General features: G+C 40.7%; 2 protein-coding genes across 2 annotated transcripts; one reads left to right on the forward strand and one right to left on the reverse strand.

The window, feature by feature from the left end:
• Window positions 1-5,020: 5,020 nt before the first annotated feature.
• Window positions 5,021-8,402, reverse strand: LOC144713159 (uncharacterized). The gene is made up of 7 exons (XM_078587661.1): window positions 7,655-8,402; window positions 6,759-6,795; window positions 6,445-6,681; window positions 6,316-6,363; window positions 5,692-6,191; window positions 5,408-5,605; window positions 5,021-5,304 (listed from the first exon to the last, which is right to left on the reverse strand). Exons 1-7 carry the CDS (start codon window positions 7,978-7,980, stop codon window positions 5,223-5,225), a joined length of 1,428 nt encoding a protein of 475 aa, XP_078443787.1. The 5' UTR covers window positions 7,981-8,402; the 3' UTR covers window positions 5,021-5,222.
• A 12,667-nt stretch (window positions 8,403-21,069) lies between these two features.
• On the forward strand, window positions 21,070-23,604 carry LOC144713208 (uncharacterized). Its single transcript, XM_078587722.1, has 3 exons — window positions 21,070-21,451; window positions 22,179-23,214; window positions 23,296-23,604. The coding sequence occupies exons 1-3, from the start codon at window positions 21,080-21,082 to the stop codon at window positions 23,553-23,555; spliced, it is 1,668 nt and encodes a 555-aa protein (XP_078443848.1). The 5' UTR covers window positions 21,070-21,079; the 3' UTR covers window positions 23,556-23,604.
• Window positions 23,605-24,951: the final 1,347 nt, after the last annotated feature.

Genomic DNA, 24,951 nt, shown 5'->3' on the forward strand with positions numbered 1-24,951 from the left:
TACATGGATCCATAGTGTAAATCAGGTAATCATAGACCTCCATACTCTTGGAATTAAATCCATTGGCTGGGAAAGTTAGGGCACTTCCATTCGATCTCTTCTCCCCTCTCTTTGTATCTTACATTGGATTTATGCTCCCAAGTTATTGTTGGGGGCCTAGTGCATCAGATTTCTTTTATCCATTCTTATTCTACGAGATTTGGGGGGAGAGAGTTCAAAGGTGATCAAGATTCTTGGAGAAAAAGCACTACTTGGCCCTTGGGGGAAGCGACAACAAGGTTCATGTGATCTCCTGAATGTTTGATTTGAATTTTATCACCATTTTTCTAGTTAAAGATCCCAGAGGATAGCCTAAACTTCAAAATTTCTAACCCATTGTACAACACTAAATAATTCCTCATGTCTCAAAAGTTACAGTGTTTTCAGTCTACTACCTACATGGCAGAGTGCCGCCACCCACAAATTACGGCCAAAGGTTTTCTTCAATGATAAATCTTATTTCTCACCCTAAAAATTCTCATTTTGTTATTAGAACTTATATAAAAACTAAATAAATTTGCATTTCATTTATTTGAAATAGTTTTGATTTATTTCATTGATTTTCCTATTTAGAAAACACTTAAAAATCTAGAAAACCATTACATTTCAAATATATCTAAAATGTGATTTACTCTCTCATTACATTTTCATTGTGGATTCAACCCTTACTCTATTCTAAGTAAGAAAAAATTATAAATATTTTTGCATAAATCAGAGCCTTAAAATGACATATTTAACTCAAATTCTGGTTTATCAATATTGAAGATTTCAAAGAAAGTGCAAGATATAAAAATATAGAGTTGTCAAATTACATCTTTGAAAATTTTCATACTATTCAACTGGATCATTTGAATGAGATATTCAATCATCGTGATAGATTATATGGAGTCAATAACTACAACATATTACGTTGGGGTTGTAATGGCAGAGCATGACCCGCAGCCCTGGAAGCGTCTTCAGAGACGTCACCATCGCCCCCGACATCGCCACCGGTACGCATTCAGCCCGCCCGGCAAGCCAAGGCGACGGTACGAACGCCTAGATTCAAGTATTCCGCGTAAAGGGCATTTTATCCTCGTTATTTTGTTCTTCATATTCGTCTGTGTTTTGGTTCGTAGTTCGTCTTTGTCATTTTGAAACCCATTACAGGTCATGTGTAACGAGGGAGATCCATACTATAAGGATCCCCCTCGACGTCTCTCTCTTTCCCCCCCTTCTTATTTGCTTTTCTTGTTTGTGTTTGATACTTCACTTGTGTGAGGTCATCCACGTTCACCTATAAAAGGGAACGTTGGATGCCCTAATCGTCACCTTTGTCATTTTGAAGGAGAATTTGAAGAAGAGAAAGGTCATCGTCCGTAGAGAAGAGGAGAGGAGGAAGAAGAAGAAGAGAAGCGGAGAAGAAGATGGAAGAGCGAAAGAAGGGTACCTGCCGCCGCTGCCACAGTACGCTGCCAGGGACGTCTCCCACCGCGTCTACGCCGCCGCAGCACGGCCCAGCCTTCCCACCGCGCCACACCATCACTCGGCGCCATCACGCAGTATCCACGCTGCTGCGTAGCCGTGCGCGCTCCGCCTAGTGCGCTGCGTCGCGCGCACTTCCGACACCTCGAACATCACCTTGACGTGGCCGCGATCTTCCGGTGCACTCACGCGAGTTGTCTGCGCCTACGTGATCGCACTTCCGGGGTCTCGTCGCCTCCGCATCTATCGAAGACCGTCCGCCTGCTGTGTCGGCCTCCTCGTCATCATCAGTGTTCCTCGGTCCGTCCTCCCTCGATGCAACCAGCGCGTCGCCTCTCCGACATCAGCCGAGAACGCGGCCACAGCCGTTGTTGAACCCCGTCGCCGTCGCAGCATGAGTCGCCCCCCTGTGTGCCAGCCTCCCGCTTTGTCGGTGCTGACTGCCGCCGTCGCGTGCCTGCCGACGCCTTGCCCTATCGACTGCGGGTGCACCCATCTCGCTCGCGTCGCCGATGCGCCACGCTGCGCTCGTCGCGCCACGCCTGCCGCATTGGGCCTGCCACACCGCACCTGCCACGCCGCGCACGCCGCGCCGCGCCGCGCCTGCCGCGCAATGCCATGTGCCAGCTACAGCATCCACCAATGTCAAGTTGCCCCTTCGACTACGTTCCGGCGCCCCTTCGCACACTGGAACCATTGTCCACCGCCTCAACCCCCATCACCAACTATTGCTTCTGAGCTGCCCCGAGACTGAAAGAACTACTCCCTGGACGACAATGAGGTACATCGTTATGTCCCGTCTTTTATTTCTTGCAGTACGTTTTCGGTTGCCTCCACCGCGCTCAGGTTAGACATAGGTGAGCGTGACAGGCTGAGTGAAAACCTATTGCAATTTGAGTGTCTCTCCTATCTGGTACGAGTCAGGTTCGCTCCGTCCGTGTGAGCACTGTTGGGTTCTAGAGGCCTTGACATGGATGAACAGAACAAAACGATGCGCAGCGGAAGACTTTTGCGAATCGAACGGCATCGACCAAATCCATCAAACGAAGTACCATTGCACGAATCTCATTCGTGATTTCTTCGATCCCAGAGCGAGACGAGTTGAGCTGCTCAAGTGTGCAGCCTCTAGACGTATCCACGCGGTCCTCGGCACGTTGGATCTCCTCCTCGTTGACAAGCCCCGTTCTTTCTCCGTCGGCGTCGTTACGTCGTCCCGATCACATCAGGGATGGAGAGGGGGTGTGGGGAGAGTAGAGAAGAAGGGGAAAGGCCTCTGAACAATTATGGCTTGGGTGAATTTCGTTCAGGGCCTTCCCCTATTTATACTAAGTAGCTATTTTTCATAAAAACCCCCAAAACTTAAGTATATCTTCCAACGTCCAAAAGACCATTTGTGTGTGACCCTCTAGGCCCATGTATCAGTCTAGTTAACGACTCCAGCGGTCCAATAACCTTTATTGGCCTTCCAAATTAATTAACTATATCATCATATAGATTAATTAACGTCGGATCGATTTAACCCAGTCGATAGGTTGAGACTCCGACACATGGGGTGCCAAGCTACACCTCGTGTCCTAGAAGATTCAAAGGAGTGTGTATCAACTCACTCATGGAACCTGTTCGTCATCAGTTACCATGTATGTATAATCCCTCATCCACTTGACGCTCCTTGGACGACTTTGGGTATGGTCAACTATCAAACCCTAATCGATCATCCGAGTTAGTACTGATGCATTCAAAAATCATCGGAGTACTCTTCTCTGATATTTCACTGCCTTGGCCAAGGACTTCGTTGCATCATCTTCCTTGAGCTGTCACCTCTTATACCGAGGGTGGACGATCCCATCTTGACCACTCAATCGCCTTCGTGTACTTCTTGATGCACCCAAACTAAGACCGTTTAGAATCCCATGATTAGAGACTCGTTGGCCATAGCCAAAGTACAGCCGTCCGTGCACAAGACGTCTTTGATGTCTCAGGTCTAAGGACCACTTACATAACCGTGACGTGAATCAACCTGATTGACAGTATGGTATAATACTATTCAGGGATTCGTACGGATCAATTCTATGAACTCTTTCCACTAAAGAGCACCCACTATGTATCCTTAGTGTCGCCACACTAATGGCTACGGGACCGGCCATACTCACATATGAATGAGACTAGATAGTGTTATTCTATCTGGATACTTCAATGTCCTCCTTGTGTATCCTTCGAATAGGAATGTTTAGAACACATGCTTAAAGACTAATGATCTCCGTATTACGATCTCATCATAATTCACTAAGTCCGATCATGTATTCATGGACTTCATTATAATCATCACACGTGCACTATAATGAATATATTCTATTAATAAACACGGAACGAGATGTGGAATGTGCGATTGGCTTGCCGGCCACATATATTTCCATCACTGTCTTGTACCACTCATATGATTGATGGAAATATATGTGGCCGGCAAGCCAAGTGACATGGATTGTGGTGTGTGTGTGTGGTTTTACACTAATTTCTATAAGGTTAAGTAATTTATTACATTATTGGAATGATATTTTATTTTTCAAATTTATGGTATTTTTATGGACATTAACTTAGAAAGGAAATAACATATAATTTAGAATATATAATAAAGTATTTATTTAAACATTTTATGGGTTAATATTTGAAGTATCATATTCTCATTTTCCCCAGTTTTTCAATATTTGTACTGAATTGTTTGACCTTAAATTCATAAAGGAGATACTTTTATAAGTCAGGATATATATATGGATTTATTCAAATATTCTTAGGGGTTTTAATGCAGTTTATTTTTATTTATTCTGCTCTTCCAGCGGTCACAATCCAATTCATTCAGGCTGCAGCCAATTATTTGAGTTGGCCAATCATTGGTTGTGATGAATGGTTCTCACATCTATCTCCTTGATCTCTTTTCGGAATTAGTCTGCCTTTTTTGTTTGAAATCTTGGGTCCGCATATTTAATTTGGCATTTCTTGATTGAATTTAGTTTACAGGTCAAAACCAAGGTCAAACTGACTAAGAACTTGGTACACACCCTTCAACTTTCTTCATTTCAAGGTCTTTTATGGCACAGTTCCTCCCATTTCAACTGATATTTTAGTGAACTTTGAAAATTCATGTCATACAAGCTATCCCTGTGGACCAACCTAGATGACTGTTATCCAAAAATCAATGCTTGATTTCAGTCACGAAGGACTTCAATTTTACAAATATTGTATTGTGTAGAGTATCTTTAAGAACAACACGATTTTCATAAACAAAACATCGCTAAATAAAACTTCACCTATGTCTCAAAACAATTTTTTGTGTTTCATTTTGATTCTCCCAATTCTGTTCCATTATAAACGGTTTTATGATACCAATGATTTTGTTTAGATATGTACCAGCTACTCAGTATGTAAAGATTAATATTTTGTTGATATTAACAGAACATTAGCGTAACTTGAATCTTAGATAATTTGTTTCAGAGTAGATATGTATCAGCCACCCATGATCAGCTACCACAACGATTTTTTTTTCTAGATACAAGGATGGGAATTACGTAAAGTGATTTCCGCTGTTACAGAAACAGAACAGATACACTTGCCATCAGTGGCCAAACAAACCTAAATTCAATTTCAGAAAAAAAGAAACTGGCCTTTTCCGGTGCTTCTTCATAATTTTCCAGAAAAATCACCTGGCCAAGTGAAGAAGACCTTTCCTAGAGTTTTTTGATACTAGTGTGCTGTGGTTTGAGGCAATCTATGTTGCATAATGCTACAGATTTCACCATTCCTCCAAACCTATCACATGAAATATATGAGTTGAAACTAGCAAATATAGAAACAAATGATCAAGATTAAAGGAAATCTATGAATTTTGGGTAGAGTTTAGAATCCAGCTAACCAGTCAATGCTGATCCTGGGCTTCTCTAACTGATCGGTGCTATTCCTGGGCTTTGCTGACTGGTCTGCAACCTCGCTATCCGTTTCCTTCTTATCTGTGCTTGCTCCTGCCTTTTGTCTACTATCCACGCTCTTTCTAGGCTCATGTTTAGAGAAATTGATATTGAAAAACCCAACAGATTTCACCGTTCCACCAAACCTGTTCCATAAAACAATTGACTGCAATATAATAGAGATTGAAATAAAGTATCAAAGATGAATGAGAAATATATGAATCCAGCTAACCGATCAATGCTGTTCCTGGGCTTCTCTGACTGGTCAGCGCTGCAATTGGGTTTCTCTGAAAAATCAGCGACCTTGCTCCCTGTTTCCCTCTTATCTGTGCCAACTCTTGCCTTCTCTCTCTTGACACTGCTCTTTCCAAGCATCTCTCTACAGCCAGTACTTGCCCTACGTTTCTCCCAACAATCTCTACCTTCCTTAGGCTCTTTTCTATGATAAACACTATGCCTAGGCAGTTCCACCAGATTAGAAATCCTCTGCAAGTCCAAAAAGTCGCCGCTTGAACTGGGTTCAGCTGAAAGATCAATCGTTATGAACGATCCTCTGTCATTTGGCATGTTCTTTATGGTTAACATGAATTCCTTCAAATGCCGGATGTATCGAGGATAGCACTCTAGATCGCAATGGCCCCCGCCATAAATCCAAAGTGGCTGATATTTGACCTTGGAAAGTTTATGAAGACCTCGACCATGCGACCAATCCACAGTTCTGTCCGCTGTACCCTGAAGAAAACCAATTAATTTTTCATTTTTTTGAGATGAACAATGCCCCAAAAAAAAGTTATGGGATTTTCTATTGAATATTCCAGCTTAGAAAATATGATAATTTGGTAAGAGATATGCTTACATGAATCACTAAAACAGGACAACTGACGTGAGGGATTTTGTCTACGTTCTGGAAGAATGGAGAAGATGGAAAGCATCACATTAGATATTTAAATGAAAATAAATAATTTAAAAAATGGAAGGAATGAACCTTATATATGTCAAACCAGTAGGTATGTTTCACTGGATATAAAACACGTAGACCGGACAAAATTGCGCTGTGCAAGACCACTGCTCTCAATCTAGGTTGATGAACAGCTAAGTCCAAAGTAGGACCACTACCAACAGACTGTCCATACAAAATTATGTCCTCCGCATGAACATTGTATTCGTTCACCAGAAATTTGAAAACAGATTCAATGTCTGCATAGGTATTTTGCTCACTTGGCTGCAAGTAGACATTTAAATGAATTGTTTCTCATAATTTGAAGGGTTATGTCAAAAGACAAAATAAGGAAAATATACCTTCCCTGAAGATTGCCCATATCCGGAATAATCGTACCTACAAACTCAGCGGGCAAAAAATCAATTGCTAGTTCATTAAAAAAATAAAGCTTAAGTTCTGAAAGGCATAAAACCAAGTGAGACATGGTGAATAATAAGGAAAGATGCACAAATCAGAGCAAAAATTGGACTGCCAGAGCAAACTGAGGATTGTATGTAAATTAGATCACGAGATCAAATGTACAGTAATCGTGATGGACTGAATTCAGGATTAAGATATAATGTACGATTAAGATATTCGTACTTCTTTTCAAGCCGAATTCATATAAATATACTACGAGAACCCCTTTCTCTAGAAAAAGATTGGCTACAAAATGTTTTCTTCATTTTTGATCTATCCCAGATTAGAGCCATAACCTGAAATAAAATCTACCCAAGTCCAGAGAGTGGTAAAAATCAGTCAGAAACAGGCGAAACTTAGAGGCTTCGTACTTACAAAAGACGGGAAAAAAACACGAAGATGTAAAATGACGTTGCAACAAACAAACAAATCAACCAGGATGATGAAAGAACGCATAAACAGGGGCTCATAAAAGAAGCTTTTTTTTTACAAAAAACAAATCGAATCATAACTTGAATTGGTCCAGGCACACACGCACAGAACAAAATCTCACACACGAAAGACATAAATAATTGAACAAAAGAACGCCAAGATGGATACTAAGAACGCAACAAACAAACAAATCAACCAGGATGACGAAAGAACGCATAAACAGGGGCACATAAATGAAGCTTTTTTTTTAATGATCGAATCATAACTTGAATTGGTCCAGGTACGCACGCACAGAACAAAATCTCACACACGAAAAACAAATAATTGAACAAAAGAACGCAAAAACTGAAGCTTCTCCACTCACCCCATAACGTTGACGCAAAGATGGATACTAAGCTGACTGAAGAGCTCGTACAGCTGACCAAGATCAGCAGCGTTTCCATGAGAGTAAAGTACGGTTAACGTAGCAGAGGGATTTCGGAAGAACACCGCCACAATCTCGTTGCCCTTGTTCGTCTTCAATTTAAACACATCCACGCCATCCCTGTGCGCCATTTTCCCTTCCTTCTCCTCCTGCGATGACCTAACTATCATCAACTTGCCCCTGGCTGCATCCTTCTCCACAGTATACGTCGGCTGCGGAGGGAAGAACGCGAATTTGGCTGCCATTGACGATGTAACCGCCCCCATTCCTCCTAAAATTGAAACTTCTCCTCCTAAAACGACGTAACCAGCCCGCCAAGGCTTCAAAATCGGTGATCTAAACAAGGGTAAAGATGCAGCAAACGACTATCTCTAACAAATTTTCTGCTGAGGAATCTCTGAACTAATTTGGACGATGAAATCGCTCAAAATGCTTCAAAATCGGTGATCTAAACAAGGATAAAGATGCAACAAACGACTATCTCTAACAAATTTTCTTCTGAGGAATCTTTGAACTAACTTGGACGATGAAATCACTGCAAAGGCTTCAAAATCGGTGATCTAAACAAGGATAAAGAGGCAGCAAACGACTACTTCTGACAAATTTTCCAGCCTAAATCGAACTGCAACGGAGAAATGAATTGAAGAACCAACGAAAGAGATGACATTTGAAACAGTGAACGAAGGAGCTTGCATGAGAAAACGAGCTTAGAAAAGGAAAGCGCGGGTGATGAGCTGGCACCTCGCACGTGCGACCTTGATTTCCCGCCACCCATCGAGGAAGCTTCGGACGGCCCAGATTAAGCCGATGACACGTGGACGGTGAGATGTGCTCCTTACGTGATGAGACTCATTTTAAAGATAGCAACTCCACTAAAGGCGTAGTAATTTGTTCTTGTATTTTCAAAACGTACTGTTTAGCGTGTCTTTGATGTAAATTTTGTTATATAGTACTATTTTTTACGTATTTATTGAATTATGCGACAGTATATGCATCTCACACGGTTCATCTAAAGGACGATACCTTTTAGAAGATTTACGTATTGATTAATAAATAGATATTTAGATATTTACTGAGGGATATGTAAGAAATGGATTGAGAGGTACATGGTACAGATAAATAACTCGATGAATATATGTGTCGATTTAGGTAGAGGATTGAGAAAACAATGGATATAATGATATGCATGCATAGACTGATATAGAGAGAGATGGATCTAGAGATAGACAGATGCTAGTAAAAGAAAATAAAATAAAAGATGGGTATATTGATATATGGGTTGATAGAGATGGATAAATACTGGAGGGTGATAGATGGGTATGAAATAGTAGATAAAGAAAATAGTAGATATTGGGGGGAATAAAATAGTAGATATTGGGGGGAATAAAATAGTAGATAAAGAAAGGGATAGTGCATATATGCTCGCCAGAGCTGTTGCCCTGTTAGGCGACAGTGGAGCTCCAAGTTCCAAAATAATCACCTGTTTGTCTCGAATGTCGGGCCCATCTTAATGGGCACTCCTTTCTAGAAACCTGGATGAAGTTTGGTCCACCTGTGGAAAGAATGTAGCACAGAATGCAGACAAGGAGAGAACTCTCTCTCTCTCTCTCTCTCTCTCTCTCTCTCTCTCTCTCTCTCTCTCTCTCTCTCTCTTTCTGTCTCTCTCTCTTCTGTTTCTCTCTCTCTTCCTGTTTTCTCTCTCTCTCTCTCTGTTTTTTCTCTCTCTCTCTCTCTCCTTTCTCTATTTCTCTATCTCTTTCTCTGTCTCTGTCTCTGTCTCTGTCTCTCTGTCTCTCTCTCTCTCTCTCTCTCTCTCTCTCTCTTTATCACTCGATTTCTCTTTCTCTCTCTTTCTCTTTTTTTCTCTCTCTCTCTCTCTGTTTCTCTCTCTCTTTCTCTCTTTTTTTCTCTTTCTCTCTCTCTCTCTGTTTCTCTCTATCTCTTCCTCTTTTTCTTTCTATCTCTCTTTCTCTTTTTTCTCTCTCTCTCTCTGTTTCTCTCTATCTCTTCCTCTTTTTCTTTCTCTCTCTCTTTCTCTTTTTTTCTCTCTCTCTCTCTCTCTGTTTCTCTCTATCTCTTCCTCTTTTTCTTTCTCTCTCTCTGTTTCTCTTTTTTCTCTCTTTCTCTTTTTCTTTCTCTCTCTCTCTCTCTGTTTTTCTCTCTCTCTTTCTCATTCTCTCTCTCTCTCCATGTTCTCTCTCTCTCTCTATCTATTTTGCTGTTTCTCTCTCTCTCTCTCTTGCGCTCTCTCTCTATCTCTCTATCTCTTTCGCTGTTTCTCTCTCTTCCTCTCCCTCTCTCTCTTTCTCTCTCTCTTTCTCTTTCTCTTTCTCTTTCTCTCTCTGTGTTTTCTATCTCTCTTTCTCTTTCTCTTTTTTCTTTCTCTCTCTCTTTCTCTTTTTTTTCTCTCTCTCTCCATTCTCTCTCTCTCTATCTATCTATTTTGCTGTTTCTCTCCCTCTTGCGCTCTTTCTCTCTCTCTCTCTACCTCTTTCGCTGATTCTCTCTCTTCCTCTCCCTTTCTCTCTTCCTTTTTCTCTCTCTCTCTCTCTCTGTTTTTCTCTCTCCCTTTCTCTTTCTCTTTGTCTTTCTCTCTCTCTTTCTCTGTTTTTCTCTCTCTTCCTCTTTTTCTTTCTCTCTGTTTTTCTTTCTCTTTCTCATTTTCTTTCTCTCTCTCTCTATCTCTTTCCATACTCTCTCTCCTTTTCTGTACTCTCTCTCTATCTATTTCGCTGTTTCTCTCACTTGCGCTCTTTCTCTCTCTCTCTCTCTATCTCTTTTGCTGTTTCTCTCTCTTCCTCTCCCTTTCTCTCTTTCTTTCTTCTCTCTCTCTCTCTCTTTCTCTCTCCTGCCCTCTTTCTTGCTTTCTTCTCTGTCTCTCTCCCTCTTTCTCTTTCTTTCTCTCTCTCTCTCTCTCTCTCTCTCTCTCTCTCTCTTTCTTTATTTATTTCTCTCTCTCTCTCTCTCTTTCTTTCTTTCTCTTCCTCTCTCTTTCTTTCTCTCTCTAGATTTCTTTCTTCCTCTCTCTCTCTTTCTTTCCCTACCTCTTTCTCTCCCTATCTCTATACTTCCGGGACGCGGACGGGACGAAGATTTCGTCCCGTCCATGGGCGCGGACGAAATATTGGACGAAAAATCGTCCGACGTACCCCGGATGGGACGAATCTCGTCCCATCGGACGGAAAGTTCGTTCGTCCAAGGTACCCGGATAGTGAACGTCCAAAGTGGACGATAATTTATAATTATTTTTTCTATTCTTTATATATTTTTTCTTCTTTTTGATTCTGAGACAAATAGAAGGACAGATCGATAGAAGGATAGATCGATAGACAGATAGAAGGACAGATCGATAGCAGGATAGATCGATAGATAAATAGCTAGGTAGATAGATAGAAAGATCGACAGATAGAATGATCGATAGATAGCTAGACCGACAGTTAGATAGATAGATAGCTAGATAGATAGATAGAAATACCGATAGATAGGTAGATAGATAGCTACATAGAAAGATCGATAGATAGCTAGATCGACAGATAGATAGATACAATGATCGATAGATAGGTAGATAGATAGATAGGTAGATAGATAGATAGATAGAGAGAGATAGATATATAGAAAGGTAGATAGATAGAAGAATAGATAGGTAGAAAACATACCTTGCCGGCGGTGGAACACCTTCGCGACGGTGAATCACCGCTATCACTCGCAGAGATGGAGGAAGACAAAGGTGGGTTTCAGAAGGCAACCCGATGGCTCTGCAAGGTACTGGGTACGACTCGTGCTTCCCGACGCCGAATTCCTTTCGAAGGACAATACTAGGGCTGGCGGCGTGAAATTCTCTCTATTTTGGTCCGAACGGGACGAAAATTCATCCAGGAGAGTTGGGACGGTCCGAAACTTCGTCCAAGAGAGGTAGGACGGGATAGTCCCGGACGAAATACCGTCCCGTACTTCGTCCCAGGGGAAATGATGGACGTCAGCCGGGACGAATTTCGTCCCGTCTCGTCTATCGTCCTCGTCTGGGACGATCCGGAAGTATACCCATCTCTAACTCTCTCTCTCTCTCTCTCTCTCTCTCTCTTTCTCACCCTCTCTTTCTTTATCTCTCTCTCTCTATATATATATATATATTTCTTTGTCTTTCTCCATTTTTTCTCTCCTTCTCACTATCTTTCAAACAAGGGATCGCCCGTCCCAATACCAGTATCGGATTACGGTTTCGGGACATATGCTATATCAGATACCGGAAATCAGATTCCCGGTATCCGGTTTTTTCTGATATCTGGATATTGGATATCGGTTGCGACAGTACCGTCTCGATGTCGTCATCCGCCTCCGTCTCAGGGGGAGGATATCGAAGTTGGATATCGAAGTTCGACATCCAACATCTATAACGCTATAGCCAAAGTTTTGTTTGAAAATTTTGAATTATTAGCGGACGGCAGATGATGGACTGCATCGGAAGCATGGCGACGACGGCGACATCGGCAAACGGCTACTGTAGCACTGGTCAGAAGTTCTCTTCTTCTTCGTTTTCTTCTTGTTCGGCAGTTCAGCTTCTTCTTCTACTGCTCCTCCTCCATCCTAGGGAGGGGCAGTTCATGTTTCATCGTTGAACGAACACTGTTCGACGACGAACAAACAGAAGAAAAATTTGCTTCGTGTTCGTGTTCGGTCTGTTCGTGTTCGTTCGCGAACAAACACGAACTCTACACTTTTTTAAAACGGTAAAAAATGTATGATCAGAGAGGTAGAGATAGAGAGAGAGAGAGAGAGAGAGAGAGAGAGAGAGAGAGAGAGAGAGAGAGAGAGAGAGAGAGAGAGAGAGAGACAGAGAGACAGAGAGAGAGACAGAGACAGAGAGAGAGAGAGAGAGGCAGAGGGAGAGAGAGAGAGAGAGACAGAGGGAGAGAGAGAGACAGGAAGCAGGGGAGAGGGGGTGGAGAGAGAGAGAGAGAGAGAGAGAGAGAGAGGGGGAGGTGGAGGCCGGGGGGGGGGGCAGGGGGAAAAAAAAGAGGGGCAGGGAGAGAGAGGGGGGCACGGCTGCACACGGTATGGCACGGGAGAGGGAGAGAGGTCCGAGGAGAGAGAGAGGGGGCAAGGGAGCGGGGAGACTGCGTGAAAGAGGGAGGGAGGGAGGGGAGAGGATGGGGAATTGGAGAGGGGAGAGGAGGGCGGGAGAGAGAGAGATCCCCGTTCTCCCTCCCTTCCTCCCTCTCTCTCTCTCTCTATCTCTCTCTATATATATATATATCTCTTTCAGTGGAAAAAAATAATTTATATTGAAAACAACATTACTTCGGGAATGCCGCCTGTTCGTGAACAGTTCATCTGTTCGCAAACCGTTCGCGAACATGTTCGTGTCCAATTTGGACTGTTCGTGTTCGTGTTCGTGTTCGTTCGTTCGCATGTTCGCGAGTGAACAAAACATTTTTTCCCAACCCTACTTTATCATCATCATCATCTTCTTCTTCCCCTTCTCCCTCTTCATCTTCTTCCCCTTCTTCATCTTCTAATTCTCTCTTCTTCTTCTTCTTCAAATTCTTCCTCTTCTTCCTCCAATTCTCTTTTTAATTTTAATGTCTCTTGCGGCATGGTGGAGGATAGGCTCATGTCTCAGTTGGTTCAGGTCAATTCGCTGCTTGGTCTGCCTTGCCATATTGAATTCCGTTTCATTATGGAGTTCTTTTGCAGTTCTGATTGCTGTTCCTTTTGTGTTTCTTTGTAGCATTTTGAAGCCTCGGAGATTGGAATGCTGTCAAGGTATCTTTGTGTTCTTCTCGTGTCGATTCACATCAGAAAGGTTGACAAGCGTGGGATACTTCTTTGTCCAACAGGCAACAGCAACCAAGTAATTTCTCATGCCACAAGCATCATTACATGCCATTTTTCGCTCTAATGGTTCCAGCTCTATGGTGCCTCAATTCATGATTTTTTAATTGATTTTATACACGCGCTTGATGCCATACTTCATAGTTATTTTTGCTGCTCTGTTTGCATAATAGTTCAGAGAGAGCTTCTTGTTTATTGCTTAATGAGGCTACTGCATCTGTCTGTTCCAGACTGTTATGTGGTGAAGTTGCTTCTCCTCTTCTTATTCTCTTCTCCTCCCTCTTTTCTTCTTATTCTTCTTCTCCATTCATCATTTTTGTTAATTGATTTTATAAACCAGCTTGATGCCATACTTTTTCATCGATTTTATATATGCACTTATTCTTCTCCTCATCCTTTTCCTCTTCTCTTCTCCTTTTCCTCTCTGTTCTCCTCCTTTTTCTTCTTCTCTTCTCTCTCCTTTTTCCTCTTCTCCTCTCCTCCTTTTTCCTCTTCCCTTCTCCTCCTCCTTTTTCTCCTTCTCTTCTCCTCCATCTTTTTCCTCTTCTCTTCTCCTCCATCTTTTTCCTCTTCTCTTCTCCTCCTTTTTCTTCTTCTCTTCTCCTCTATCTTTTTCCTCTTCTCTTCTCCTCCTTTTTCTTCTTCTCTTCTCCGCCTTTTTTTCCTCCTCTCTTGTCCTCCTCCTTTTTCTTCTTCTCTTTTCCTCCTTTCCCCTCTTCTTTTCTTCTCCTTTTTCCTCTTCTCTTCTTCTCCTTTTTCCTCTTCTCATCTCCTCCTTTTTCTTCTTCTCTTCTTTTTTCCTCTTGTCTTCTTCTCCTCCTTTTTCTTCTTCTCTTCTCCTCCTTTTTCTTCTTCTCTTCTCCTCCTTTTTCCTCTTCTCTTCTCCTCCTCTTTTTTCCTCTTCTCTTCTCCTTCTTATTTTTCCTCTTCTCTTCTCCTCCTTTTTCTTCTTCTCTTCTCCTGTTTTTTCCTCTTCTCTTCTCCTCCTTTTTCTTCTTCTCTTCTCCTCTTTTTTCCTCTTCTCTTCTCCTCCTTTTTCTTCTTCTCTTCTCCTCATTTTTACTCGTCTTTTCTCCTCTTTTTTCCTCGTCTCTTCTCCTCTTCTTTCCTCGTCTCTTCTCCTCCTTTTTCCTCTTCTCTTATCCTCCTTTTTCCTCTTCTCTTATCCTCCTTTTTCTTCTTCTCTTCTCCGCCTCCTTTTTCTTCTTCTCTTCTCCTCCTTTTTTCCTCTTCTCTTCAGCTCCTTGTTTTTCCTCTTCTCTTCTCCTCCTTTTTTTGTTCTTCTCTTCTCCTCTTTTCCCTCTTCTCTTCTCCTCCTTTTTCTTCTTTTCTTCTCCTCCCTATTCCTCTTCTTTCCTCCTCCTTTTTCCTCTTCTCTCCTTCTCCTTCTTTTTCCTTTTCTCTTCTCCTCCTTTTTCTTCTTCTCTTCTCCTCTTTTTTCCTTTTCTCTTCTCCTCCTCCTTTTTCCTCTTCTCTTCTCCTCCCTTTTTGCTCTTCTTTTCTCCTTCTTCATTTTCTTCTTCTCTTCTCCTTCTTCATTTTCTTCTTCTCTTCTCCTCCTTTTTCTTTTTATCTTCTCCTCCCTTTTTTCCTCTTCTCTTCTCCTCCCTTTTTCCTCTTCTCTTCTCCTTTTTTTTCCTCTTCTCTTCTCCTCCCTTTTTCCTCTTCTCTTCTCCTTTTTTTTCCTCTTCTCTTCTCCTCCTTTTTATTCTTCATTTCTCCTCTTTTTTCCTCTTTTCTTTTCCTCCTCCTTTTTCTTCTTTTCTTCTCCTCCCTTTTTCCTCTTCCCTTCTCCTCCTTTTTCCTCTTCTCTTCTCTTCTCCTCCCCCTTTTTCCTCTTCTCTTCTCCTTCTCCTTTTTCCTCTTTTCCTCTCCTCCTCCTTTTTCCTCTTCTTTTTCTCCTCCTCCCTTTGTCTCTTCTCTTCTCCTCCTTCTTTTTCTTCTTCTATTTGCCTCCCTTTTTCCTCTTCTCTTTTCCACTTCCATTTTCCTCTTCTCTTCTCCTTTTTCTTTTTCCTCTTCTCTTCTCCTCCTTTATTTTCATCTTCTCTTCTCCTCTTTCTTTTTTCCTCTTCTCTTCTCCTCCTCCTTTTTCTCTTCTCTTCTCCTTCTTTTTATTCTTCTCTTGTCCTCCTCCTTTCTCCTCCTCTTCCCTTCCTTTTTCCTCTTCTCTTCTCCTCCCCCTGTTTCTTCATCTCTTCTTCTTCTGTTTCGTCTTCATCTTCTCTCACTCATGATTCCCTCTTATCCTAAGTGTGTTATTGATTACTGCTTTCTTATTTGCCTTCTCTTTCTTCTCATGTGTTTTACCATTCTTAGATTACTCTTGCCTTTATCTGTGTTTGTCTGTGTATAAATTTTCAATATTGTCTTCCTTGTTTAGATTTTCAAGCATATCGTATCATAGTGCGTTCCTGTAATCTAGTAGAACCAAACGTTGATTACTGACTTATGCTTCTTATAAAATGAACACATCTAGAAGTAATGCGCGGCCCCAAGACTCCTCTGGGGCAGGATCCCAAGGTCATCAAGATACCAAGGCCGGAACATCTGGTGGTGCATAAAGTCCCCCACGATCAAACTGATCAAACATCATAGACTACTTCCTACATATTGGTGATGGGTACTATGCATGCTTACTGTGTCATAAGAAGAACCCACACAATAAGAAAAAAACGATCAAGTGGCAAGCTGACAAGAGCACCAATGTATTTTGGAGACATTTCAAATCTTGTCATCCTGCTCGTCATGCGGAGCTAAAGGTCATGGTCTACAAGCAACATCCGCTTATTGCCGAGGCCATGGACGACCAACCACATGGAGGGCCAATCCGACGAGGACCTCTATGTGATGAAGAATGTCATTGTGTGTTTCATATGCTTAACGGATTTCCCGTGGAGTATCGTTCATAATGTTGCATTCAAAGAGTTGTGGTGCTATACAACACAGTTGGACTTGGACCCCCCAAGTGAGAAGGTCATGAAGCATTGGACGATCCAAATGCATGGCCGCATGAAGGAAGACTTAAAGAAGCTATGGGATAGCGTCGACCGAGTGTCCCTCACTATGGATGCATGGACTGCAGAGAATGGTGCTGGTCTTCGAGGCATCACCATTCATTGGGTGGACGAGAAGTGGGTGTACCTGGAGTGAGTACTTGCCATCCGAAAGATCCTCGACAAGCACGATGGGGACATCATAGCGTCCATTGTTCTCCAGGTCCTGGAAGAATTTTGTCTGCGACCAAAGGTCATCATTCAAAAACAAACTTCTCTTTTAAGTTAAACATGCAATTTTATTCATAACATGTATTTATGCAGATTTATGTTGTGACTACTGATAATGCCTCTACTGATGAGAGGTTGATTGCAAAGAAGATAAAGAGTGTCAACCCGATGTTTAGCGCCAAATGACGTGTCCCATGAGTCACACGAAGATGTCGAAGGATGAGTGGGAGTTGATGAAAGAGATTTGTCACATTTTTGGGCAGTTCTCTATATTTACTGATGATGTTTTATGGATTGAGACACCGGCCATATGTGATGTGTTATCATATATTTACATGAAAATAGTGTTTCAAGTGATTTCTGATTTTTTCCTATTTTTCTGTTAATTTTATGAATTTTAAGGGATTTATTTGAGCTGGAAATAATTGTTTTTAAATGAAAATGGCAGGTTTAATATTTAATTTCAAGGTTTATTAGTACGGGGATGAATCAAGGAATATTTTTGTGAACTTTATCTTTATCTTATTTTCTATGAACTTGCCTTGATTTGTTTTGCTGAAGTATATTTTTGTGTTGCACAAAATGCAACAATGGATGTCAGAGGAAGTACAGTAAATACTAAAATAAACAATATTAGGGATAAAAGTTGTCCTGGAATACTAAAATAAACAATATTTGAAGTTTAAGTGTATTATGCTATTGTTTTTTCATTAGCCTGCAGCCAATTCTGGTGTGTTTTGATATCTCTTTTATGGCACCTATAATGGAGGTGAATATGATTGTCACCAAGATGGCTGACTCGTATGACAGTAACTCCAGATTGGAGGATATTCTAGACACTGGGGCCTCATCACACACATGCACCAATTCTTTGGGCGAGGCAGTGACCTAAGTCAGGACATTGGTTCGAGTCATTCATTGAACTACATATCAATGAATGTATTATGTGGAGCTTTGAAGGACGCACAAATTGAAGCCAAAGTTATCAATACTTGACTGTCCCATGTGGTGATGTAGCTCTTAAGATGTGTTATAGGAAGCAATTACAGAGTGAGACTTGTTTGGTGCAATCACCTCCTTTTTCACTTGAGTTTTGGGTCATCTGATAGTTGATTCATTTTTTAAAATGTAAACGATACACTTTATTATTTTTCTAGTGTCATTTTAAGAGCCGCTATAAATTTACAAGTTTTTTGAGAAGTCACTAAAGATTAAATTTCTGACGACAGAAATACTTATTTGAATTTTATTTTCAAATCTTCTTAATATTCCCACTAAAATATTTAAAACCCAATGAATTATCTCATTGATGATTGAATCAGTCATTGAAAATCTACAAAAACCATGGATAAAATACATTTTTTATTAAGTCAATTTCAAAATTATATTTAATTAAAAATTTAAAATATCAAAATTATCACTGCACATGTACTCTATCATACATATAAGTGCTGGCCTTTTCTTTTGACTCATTCGACCAAGTTTTATTGATAAAAAAACTGATGAATGATAAATGATATGCCGTTATTTATCTATTTAAAAGTTGAAAGTTCAACCCGTTCCCTGTACTGTCAACCAAATAAAAAACGCTACTTAATTATCTTATGCCCCTTTGATTCAACTAATGCTATTTATCAAATATCAGATTTTGTATTTCATTTCTAATCGTATACACAACAGTTTAGTGGTATGAGAGAATTTTTTCATGTGATTTTAATAAAAAAGCACAACATAAATTTATTACATGATTTATGAACATTCTAAATAATCTCTAATATCGTCAGAATCTTATATATTGGACCAATGTTTTTATTAATTTCGTTAAATTTATGGACCTATATACACAAGGTGGCTTTATTAGTTTAGTGCTTCTAAGCACCAAATAAATATTTACTTAAATATTTTAGTATTTTATAGCTTAAAATTTATATAGTTACTTCTGTGCTTGTTATTTTTTCATTATTTTAATGTAAAATAATATACATTTTATATTTTATTGCTTTTATGAACATTGATTGCTTTGATATCAATGCAAAACATATTCAAATAAAAATGAAAACCCACTATCACATCTTGAACATGAGATCGATCTATCTTTGGAACTTGGATTTAAAGAAACAATACTTAGGGCTTGGAATTTTGGAAAGTATGAGGACGACACACTGCAGTTCTCTCTCTCAATTAAGCTAAATTTTTACAGAAATAAATTTCATAAGAGATGTGGTAATTTCAAACTCTTATATTTAATCCTGTTCTGATTGGATAAAAGTGTAAGAGAGACTGATTTGCTATATTTTCAAACTATTATTTTCATTTTTTGGATTCTTCATCATTCTTATTTCTTGATAAATATTTCTTTATATCATATTTATCTCCCAGTATCACCTCTCTCTTTTTTATATATTCTCTGTGACCACCTTTGTCTATCAATCTCTTATTATCTTTCTTACTGTCTCTCTCTCTCAATGACCCATGTATCCCCTTTATTCTGACTCAGTAATTTGTGAGCATTTTCAAATTATATAGCATATATATGATTATTATTTGTTTAAATTTTAAGTTATAATATTCCAAATTATCTATTTGATCTTTACAATATGAGCTCCTTAACTGAATTATATCCCAAAAAGGTATCTAATTTTTTCATGAACATTTTATCCAAAATTTCCAGGCTTACCATTGTAATTAATGTCTGACATAACTGTTAATTGCAGAAAATCTAAAGGGACTTATCATGATAAACTTTTAGTCAATTATAATCTTTTGAAAAATTTTAGCTACTAAAGAAATATACAATTTTGGAATTAATTGCATTAAGTTAGTACCTGGTATCTTCATTCTTATGGAGATAGTCAAGTTGGTTAAACCTTTAATTATTGATTTAAATTTCAATAAAATTATTATAGTTTATCTTATCCCAGTTGTAAAAAATGATTACAGCAGTTAATGGAAGATGTATGGCTTAAATTCACGAACCAGTTCATAGTGAAAAGATCATAAGATCCGCAATTCAAAGATAATTCTTAGGGAATTTTAAGCCGTCAAATTCATTACATTATTGAGGTTATTTATTTGAATTTTTGATGTATAAGGTGCATTTAATAAAAATTAAAATTTTGTAATATCAGCATATACTGTTCATTATTCACAAAATACTCATCAATCAAAGTTGGAAGTGCAACTTTTTTTGAAAGATAAAAAATCAATTGACATCCATCATTTTATACCCTGTATTTCTATGCATGATCCACTCCCTAGGCCAACTCAAAAACGGTAATAATGCCATCACTATATAATAATCATAATTGAGAAAATTTTATTTTTGTAATAAATTTGTGGTGATGATTACTAGCTACTACAAATTGAAATAGGGTTAATAGCACGAAATATCCCAAATTTTTTCAAAAATCTGAGATATAACCTAAACTTTTTTTTGGCACGGTATATCTCAAACTCTCTAAGTCGACGCCGACATATCCCAGTGATGACGTGGAATCCATCATGGCTGCCAGGTGCATTTCCGGCCAGATTTTGACCTAGCGGAATCCACCTGGCAGCCACGATGGATTCCACGTCATAACGGGGATTCCACCTGCCAGGTGTTTTCCGATAAGAGAGAGAGAGGCATTCTAGAGAGAGAGAGGAATTCTAGAGAGAGAAAGGGAGAGAGAGGAATTCTAGAGAGAGAAAGGGAGAGAGAGGCATTCTAGAGAGAGAAAGAGAGACATTCTAGTGAGAGAGAGAGAAAGGGAGAGAGAGGAGTTCTAGAGAGAGAGAAGAGAAGAAGGGAACAAGCAGGGAAATGAGAGAAGACTCACAGAATCGGACATGAAAGCACGGTCGGGGTCGTCGAAGATGGGCGAGAGCATGCCGTCGTAGTCAAGGAACAAGGCCACTCTCTCCCTTTCTCTCTCTCTCTAGAATGCCTCTCTTTCTCTCTCTAGAATGCCTCTCTCTCCATTTCTCTCTCTAGAACGCCTCTCTCTCTCTCTAGAATGCCTCTCTCTCTCTCTTATCGGAAAACACCTGGCAAGTGGAATCCCTGTTATGACGTGGAATCCATCGTGGCTGCCAGGTGGATTCCGCCAGGTCAAAATCTGGCCGGAAATGCACCTGGCAGCCGCGATGGATTCCACATCATCACCGGGATATGTCGGCGTCGACTTAGAGAGTTTGGGATATACCCTGCCAAAAAAAAAGTTTAGGTTATATCTCAGATTTTTTAAAAATTTGGGATATTTCGTGCTATTAACCCAATTGAAATTATCCCATTCGATGTCTTAATTCTACCAAATTTGCAGACCAGATGGGACGAGAAGAGGCCATGGGGGATTCCTTCCCCGAGAACAAGCGCTTGAAAATTCCGCCCCCCTCTCTATCTCCGCATTCTTGCGACAAGGGTAAGCGAAAGATGACAGATTTCGAGATTTCATCTCAAACCCAGGAGTCGACCGGTGACGGTAGAACTTGCGGTATCTGTTTCGGAGAGGAGTATCGTTTGATTCGGGGATTTATCGACTGCTGCGATCATTACTTCTGCTTCTTGTGCATCATGGAATGGGCGAAGATCGAGTCCCGTTGCCCAATGTGTAAACAAAGATTCGGTTCAATCCAGCGGCCAATTGTTCCTGGGGTCTTCCCTCAGGAGCGGAAAGTGAAAGTTCCTGCGCGCGACCAGGTCACCTGTCGAATGCTTAATCCCGTTCTCCAGTCTTCTCCGCCTTTCTATGTTGCGATTTCCTTAAAAATTCCCAATGAATTTTTTGTGAGTAGAACTTATTTCCACTCTACTCGAAATCTAGATGGATGCGCAACGATTTTTAATCCGTTCAGATTCTTTTTGTGAAAATTAATGCTTAGCTCGGTAAAATTTTCATAGGTACTTTAAGATTTCTTCACGTGGGAGGACACCAAGTGTTCTTGGGTGAACATGGCTTCCGGAAGACGTAATCGGTCTCCCCTAGTTGTCAAATCCTTCCTTAAAATTAATAATCCCGTTCAAGAAACTTTAAAAAGGTTCTCCCGTCCTAACCCCGATAATCCTTTCTATTCTAAAAACGTAATCCTTCTAACTGTATACAATTTCGTCATTATTTAGCTTTTTCAGGTCAAAACTTTTTTCCAAAGTTTCTACAATTGAGTTTAAAATCTAGCCCAGATACAGAATTAAACTGACTTGCAGAAATATCCGATATTTGGCGATTGGAATAACTGATCTCAGAATCCCTTCCCCACAGTCTCCCTCAATGGCTCACCCAATTTCTCAAAGATGTCTGCATTCATAGCATCTTCTATTCTTATGATTCATTCCTAACCACTTTAGTTTCCTCAAAAGTAGAAGAATCTTTTGATCATGATCAAGTCAAAGTTCCTTTCAATAAATGAACATGTCAAAATTTTTACAGGCTCAACTGGTTAATAATGCAACAGGAGAGGATGACCCATATGCAGATATCAGCTGTATCGTTTGTCACACTTCAGAGGATGAACACCTGCTTTTGCTATGCGATCTGTGTGATTCCTCTGCTCATACTTACTGCACCGGCCATGGGGTCACCATCCCCGATGGTGATTGGTACTGCCCAGACTGTGCCATTTCTAGGAGAGAGCAATCCAAGATGAAAGAAGGTGACTCCTATTCCCCTAAAGCACAGAAAGAAGCTGAAAAATCTGTTTCAATCCTTGAGCTTGTTTGTGATGAGGCATCTTCCAAGACCCAGATTCGTGTAAGAGCAGAGAAAGACAGAAGAACCCCAACAGAAGGAACAATTAGCTTGATTGAGACGGGTGCAAGGACCCTGCATCGCCAACGAGATCTGCATCTGCACATACAGCAGATGAGGGAAAATTGGTCAAAGTTCCAGAGCGGTTCAATGGGTTTCAGACCAACCTCTTCTTGTCTATCTAGCCGTCGGTCTTCTTTCGGTAAAACTGATCCAGGATTCAAGTTTCCCAAAAAAGAAAAGCGCAATGTCTCTGATGACATTGATAGAGCTTGGAAGATGTTGGAACTTGCAAAATCAGCAAAGATTGTTCAGTCTGGAGTCAGCCACCAACCCCAAGAGTCACACAAAAACGTGACCACTGGTGAGAAACTTTCAAGGTATCAATCACCAGTAGGAGCTGGAACAAGCATCAAAGTTGACAATTCTTTGAATTTTCTTGGGAAGAATTTCTCAACCCGAAATAGGGGGAAATCTGGGCCTGAAGAATGCGGAAGAAAGCATTTGATGGACCACTGCAGTAGACATAGAGAGATATCATCAAGCTCAGTGCCTAGATGTAGCCCTTCTCAGTGCTCATCTTTGACTGATAGCGAAAGTGTACCTGCTGGACAAGATATCAGGGGTAATGAAGCTTCTACGACGAGTTCTGGTGATGCTAAGGACGAAATTCGGACCTTGGTCAAGACCAACTTGAAATCCAAAGGCCGACTTATCGGTAAAAGCTCTTATCTGTGTTCTTGTTTACATTCATGTGAACTTTTTAAAAGAGAGACAACTAATCATTCTGCGTTTACAGGGAAGTCCAAATTCAAAGAGATTGCTTGGATCTCCACCCACACCGTCCTTGCAGCCTGCCGGCTTGATCATTCTGCCTCTGCTTCACGGCCCATTTCTGCTCCACCTTGCCACCACCATGATGACAGTTCATATCTTTCCAAGCAGGTCTTCCTGCCTGGTTCCTGTAGACAGTGCTTCCTCTCCTTTATAAGTCATGTGGTGGACGTCGTCGCCTCAGAGAGAACTGCAGCATCTAAAGATGTTTCTCACCCTGAATGAAATAGAAGTTTGGCGGAGGGGGTCATTAGGGAGATTGATTTGTTATTAATCATGGCCATGCAATGTGTCAATAGTTATTCATTTCAGCCTTGTAATTTTTAAGGGTCATACATTAGGTCAGATGTTGTACCGTTGATAACAAGTAGGTAGCCGCCTCTGATAGCATTATTATTAAAGGATTAGTCTAAGCTTCCATCATCAGGGGAATGATGTAGCTTAGCTTGTTACATAAATGCAAACCCTACATAGTCTTGCTATCATTAATCAAGAATGTTCCACTCAATGGAATCTAATATTTGTTTCTCTTATTCCAATAATGGCATCAGACCATTCATTTAGGCTTCACTTTCAGCATTCAAGAAAGATGCAGATGAATTGTAGTTCCTTCATGGGCACATATGAAAACTGAGACTGATATCAATTAAACCTTTGATTCAAGGAAGATGCAGATGAATATACAACTTGGCTTGTCTGAATATGTATATTCCTAGCATGAGAGGGCAGGCCTGGCCGTTTGAGCGGCATATCTCTTTTATTCTTAGGCACACATTACGCCCCTTACTTAAGTCATTTGAATATAATACAAGCTCCCTCAACACAATTAGAACCTTTTAGCCATATCCATATGTCTGATGCATCTAATCTAGCAACTTAATACTTAGTTACGAATTTACTTATGTTGGGCTTAATCTTGGTTTCCTTTTATTATTTCTAATAGGGTATCATAGCACTGATCTACGCTTCAGGCTCGAGGGTAATGTGTTAATGTAATTACTAATTTATAAGCATGCTGATGTAACACGACGGATGCTGAGATCAAACGGCTCGTGTTACACCACAAGGAGGGCGATGACAATCATGTGATGTAGTGGAGACGACTAATGTGGACGTAATGAGAGTGATGATGATGCAATGATGAAATCACTGAGAAGTAAAAATCTGGCGTCGACGGACACCAACGACCATTAGGCCACGGTAAGTGCAAGCTGGGAATGCCACTAGGCTCCAGATGTTCCGGACGTCGGGTTGAAGGCCGATGGTGCGAGCTCGGCTACTGCTGCTTTTGCGCACACCTTAGACAGTCTCAACCAAGGACATACCAAATGAAATCCTAATCCTTATGTCGCGAATCCTATCTATCACTAATCTAATTCCGGTGGTGGAGAAAATGTTCGGAGGCACTGAAAGAAATACAACGCCGAGAGGGAATTGATGAGCGTACCAAGAATGGTAGGCTCGGGTGGTGTCTGATTCAGCAGCAGTGGAAGGCGAGCAACACGCAGGCGCGATGATGACCCAAGTAGGTGTGGCGGCACAAGTAGGCGTGGCCGCTCAAGTATGCATGGCGACGCAAGTAGGCGTGGCTGCACGAGTAGGCAACTATGCACGGAGAGGG

Source organism: Wolffia australiana, chromosome 15 (assembly GCF_029677425.1).
Source record: "Wolffia australiana isolate 7733 chromosome 15, ASM2967742v1".
Lineage (NCBI taxonomy): Eukaryota > Viridiplantae > Streptophyta > Magnoliopsida > Alismatales > Araceae > Wolffia > Wolffia australiana.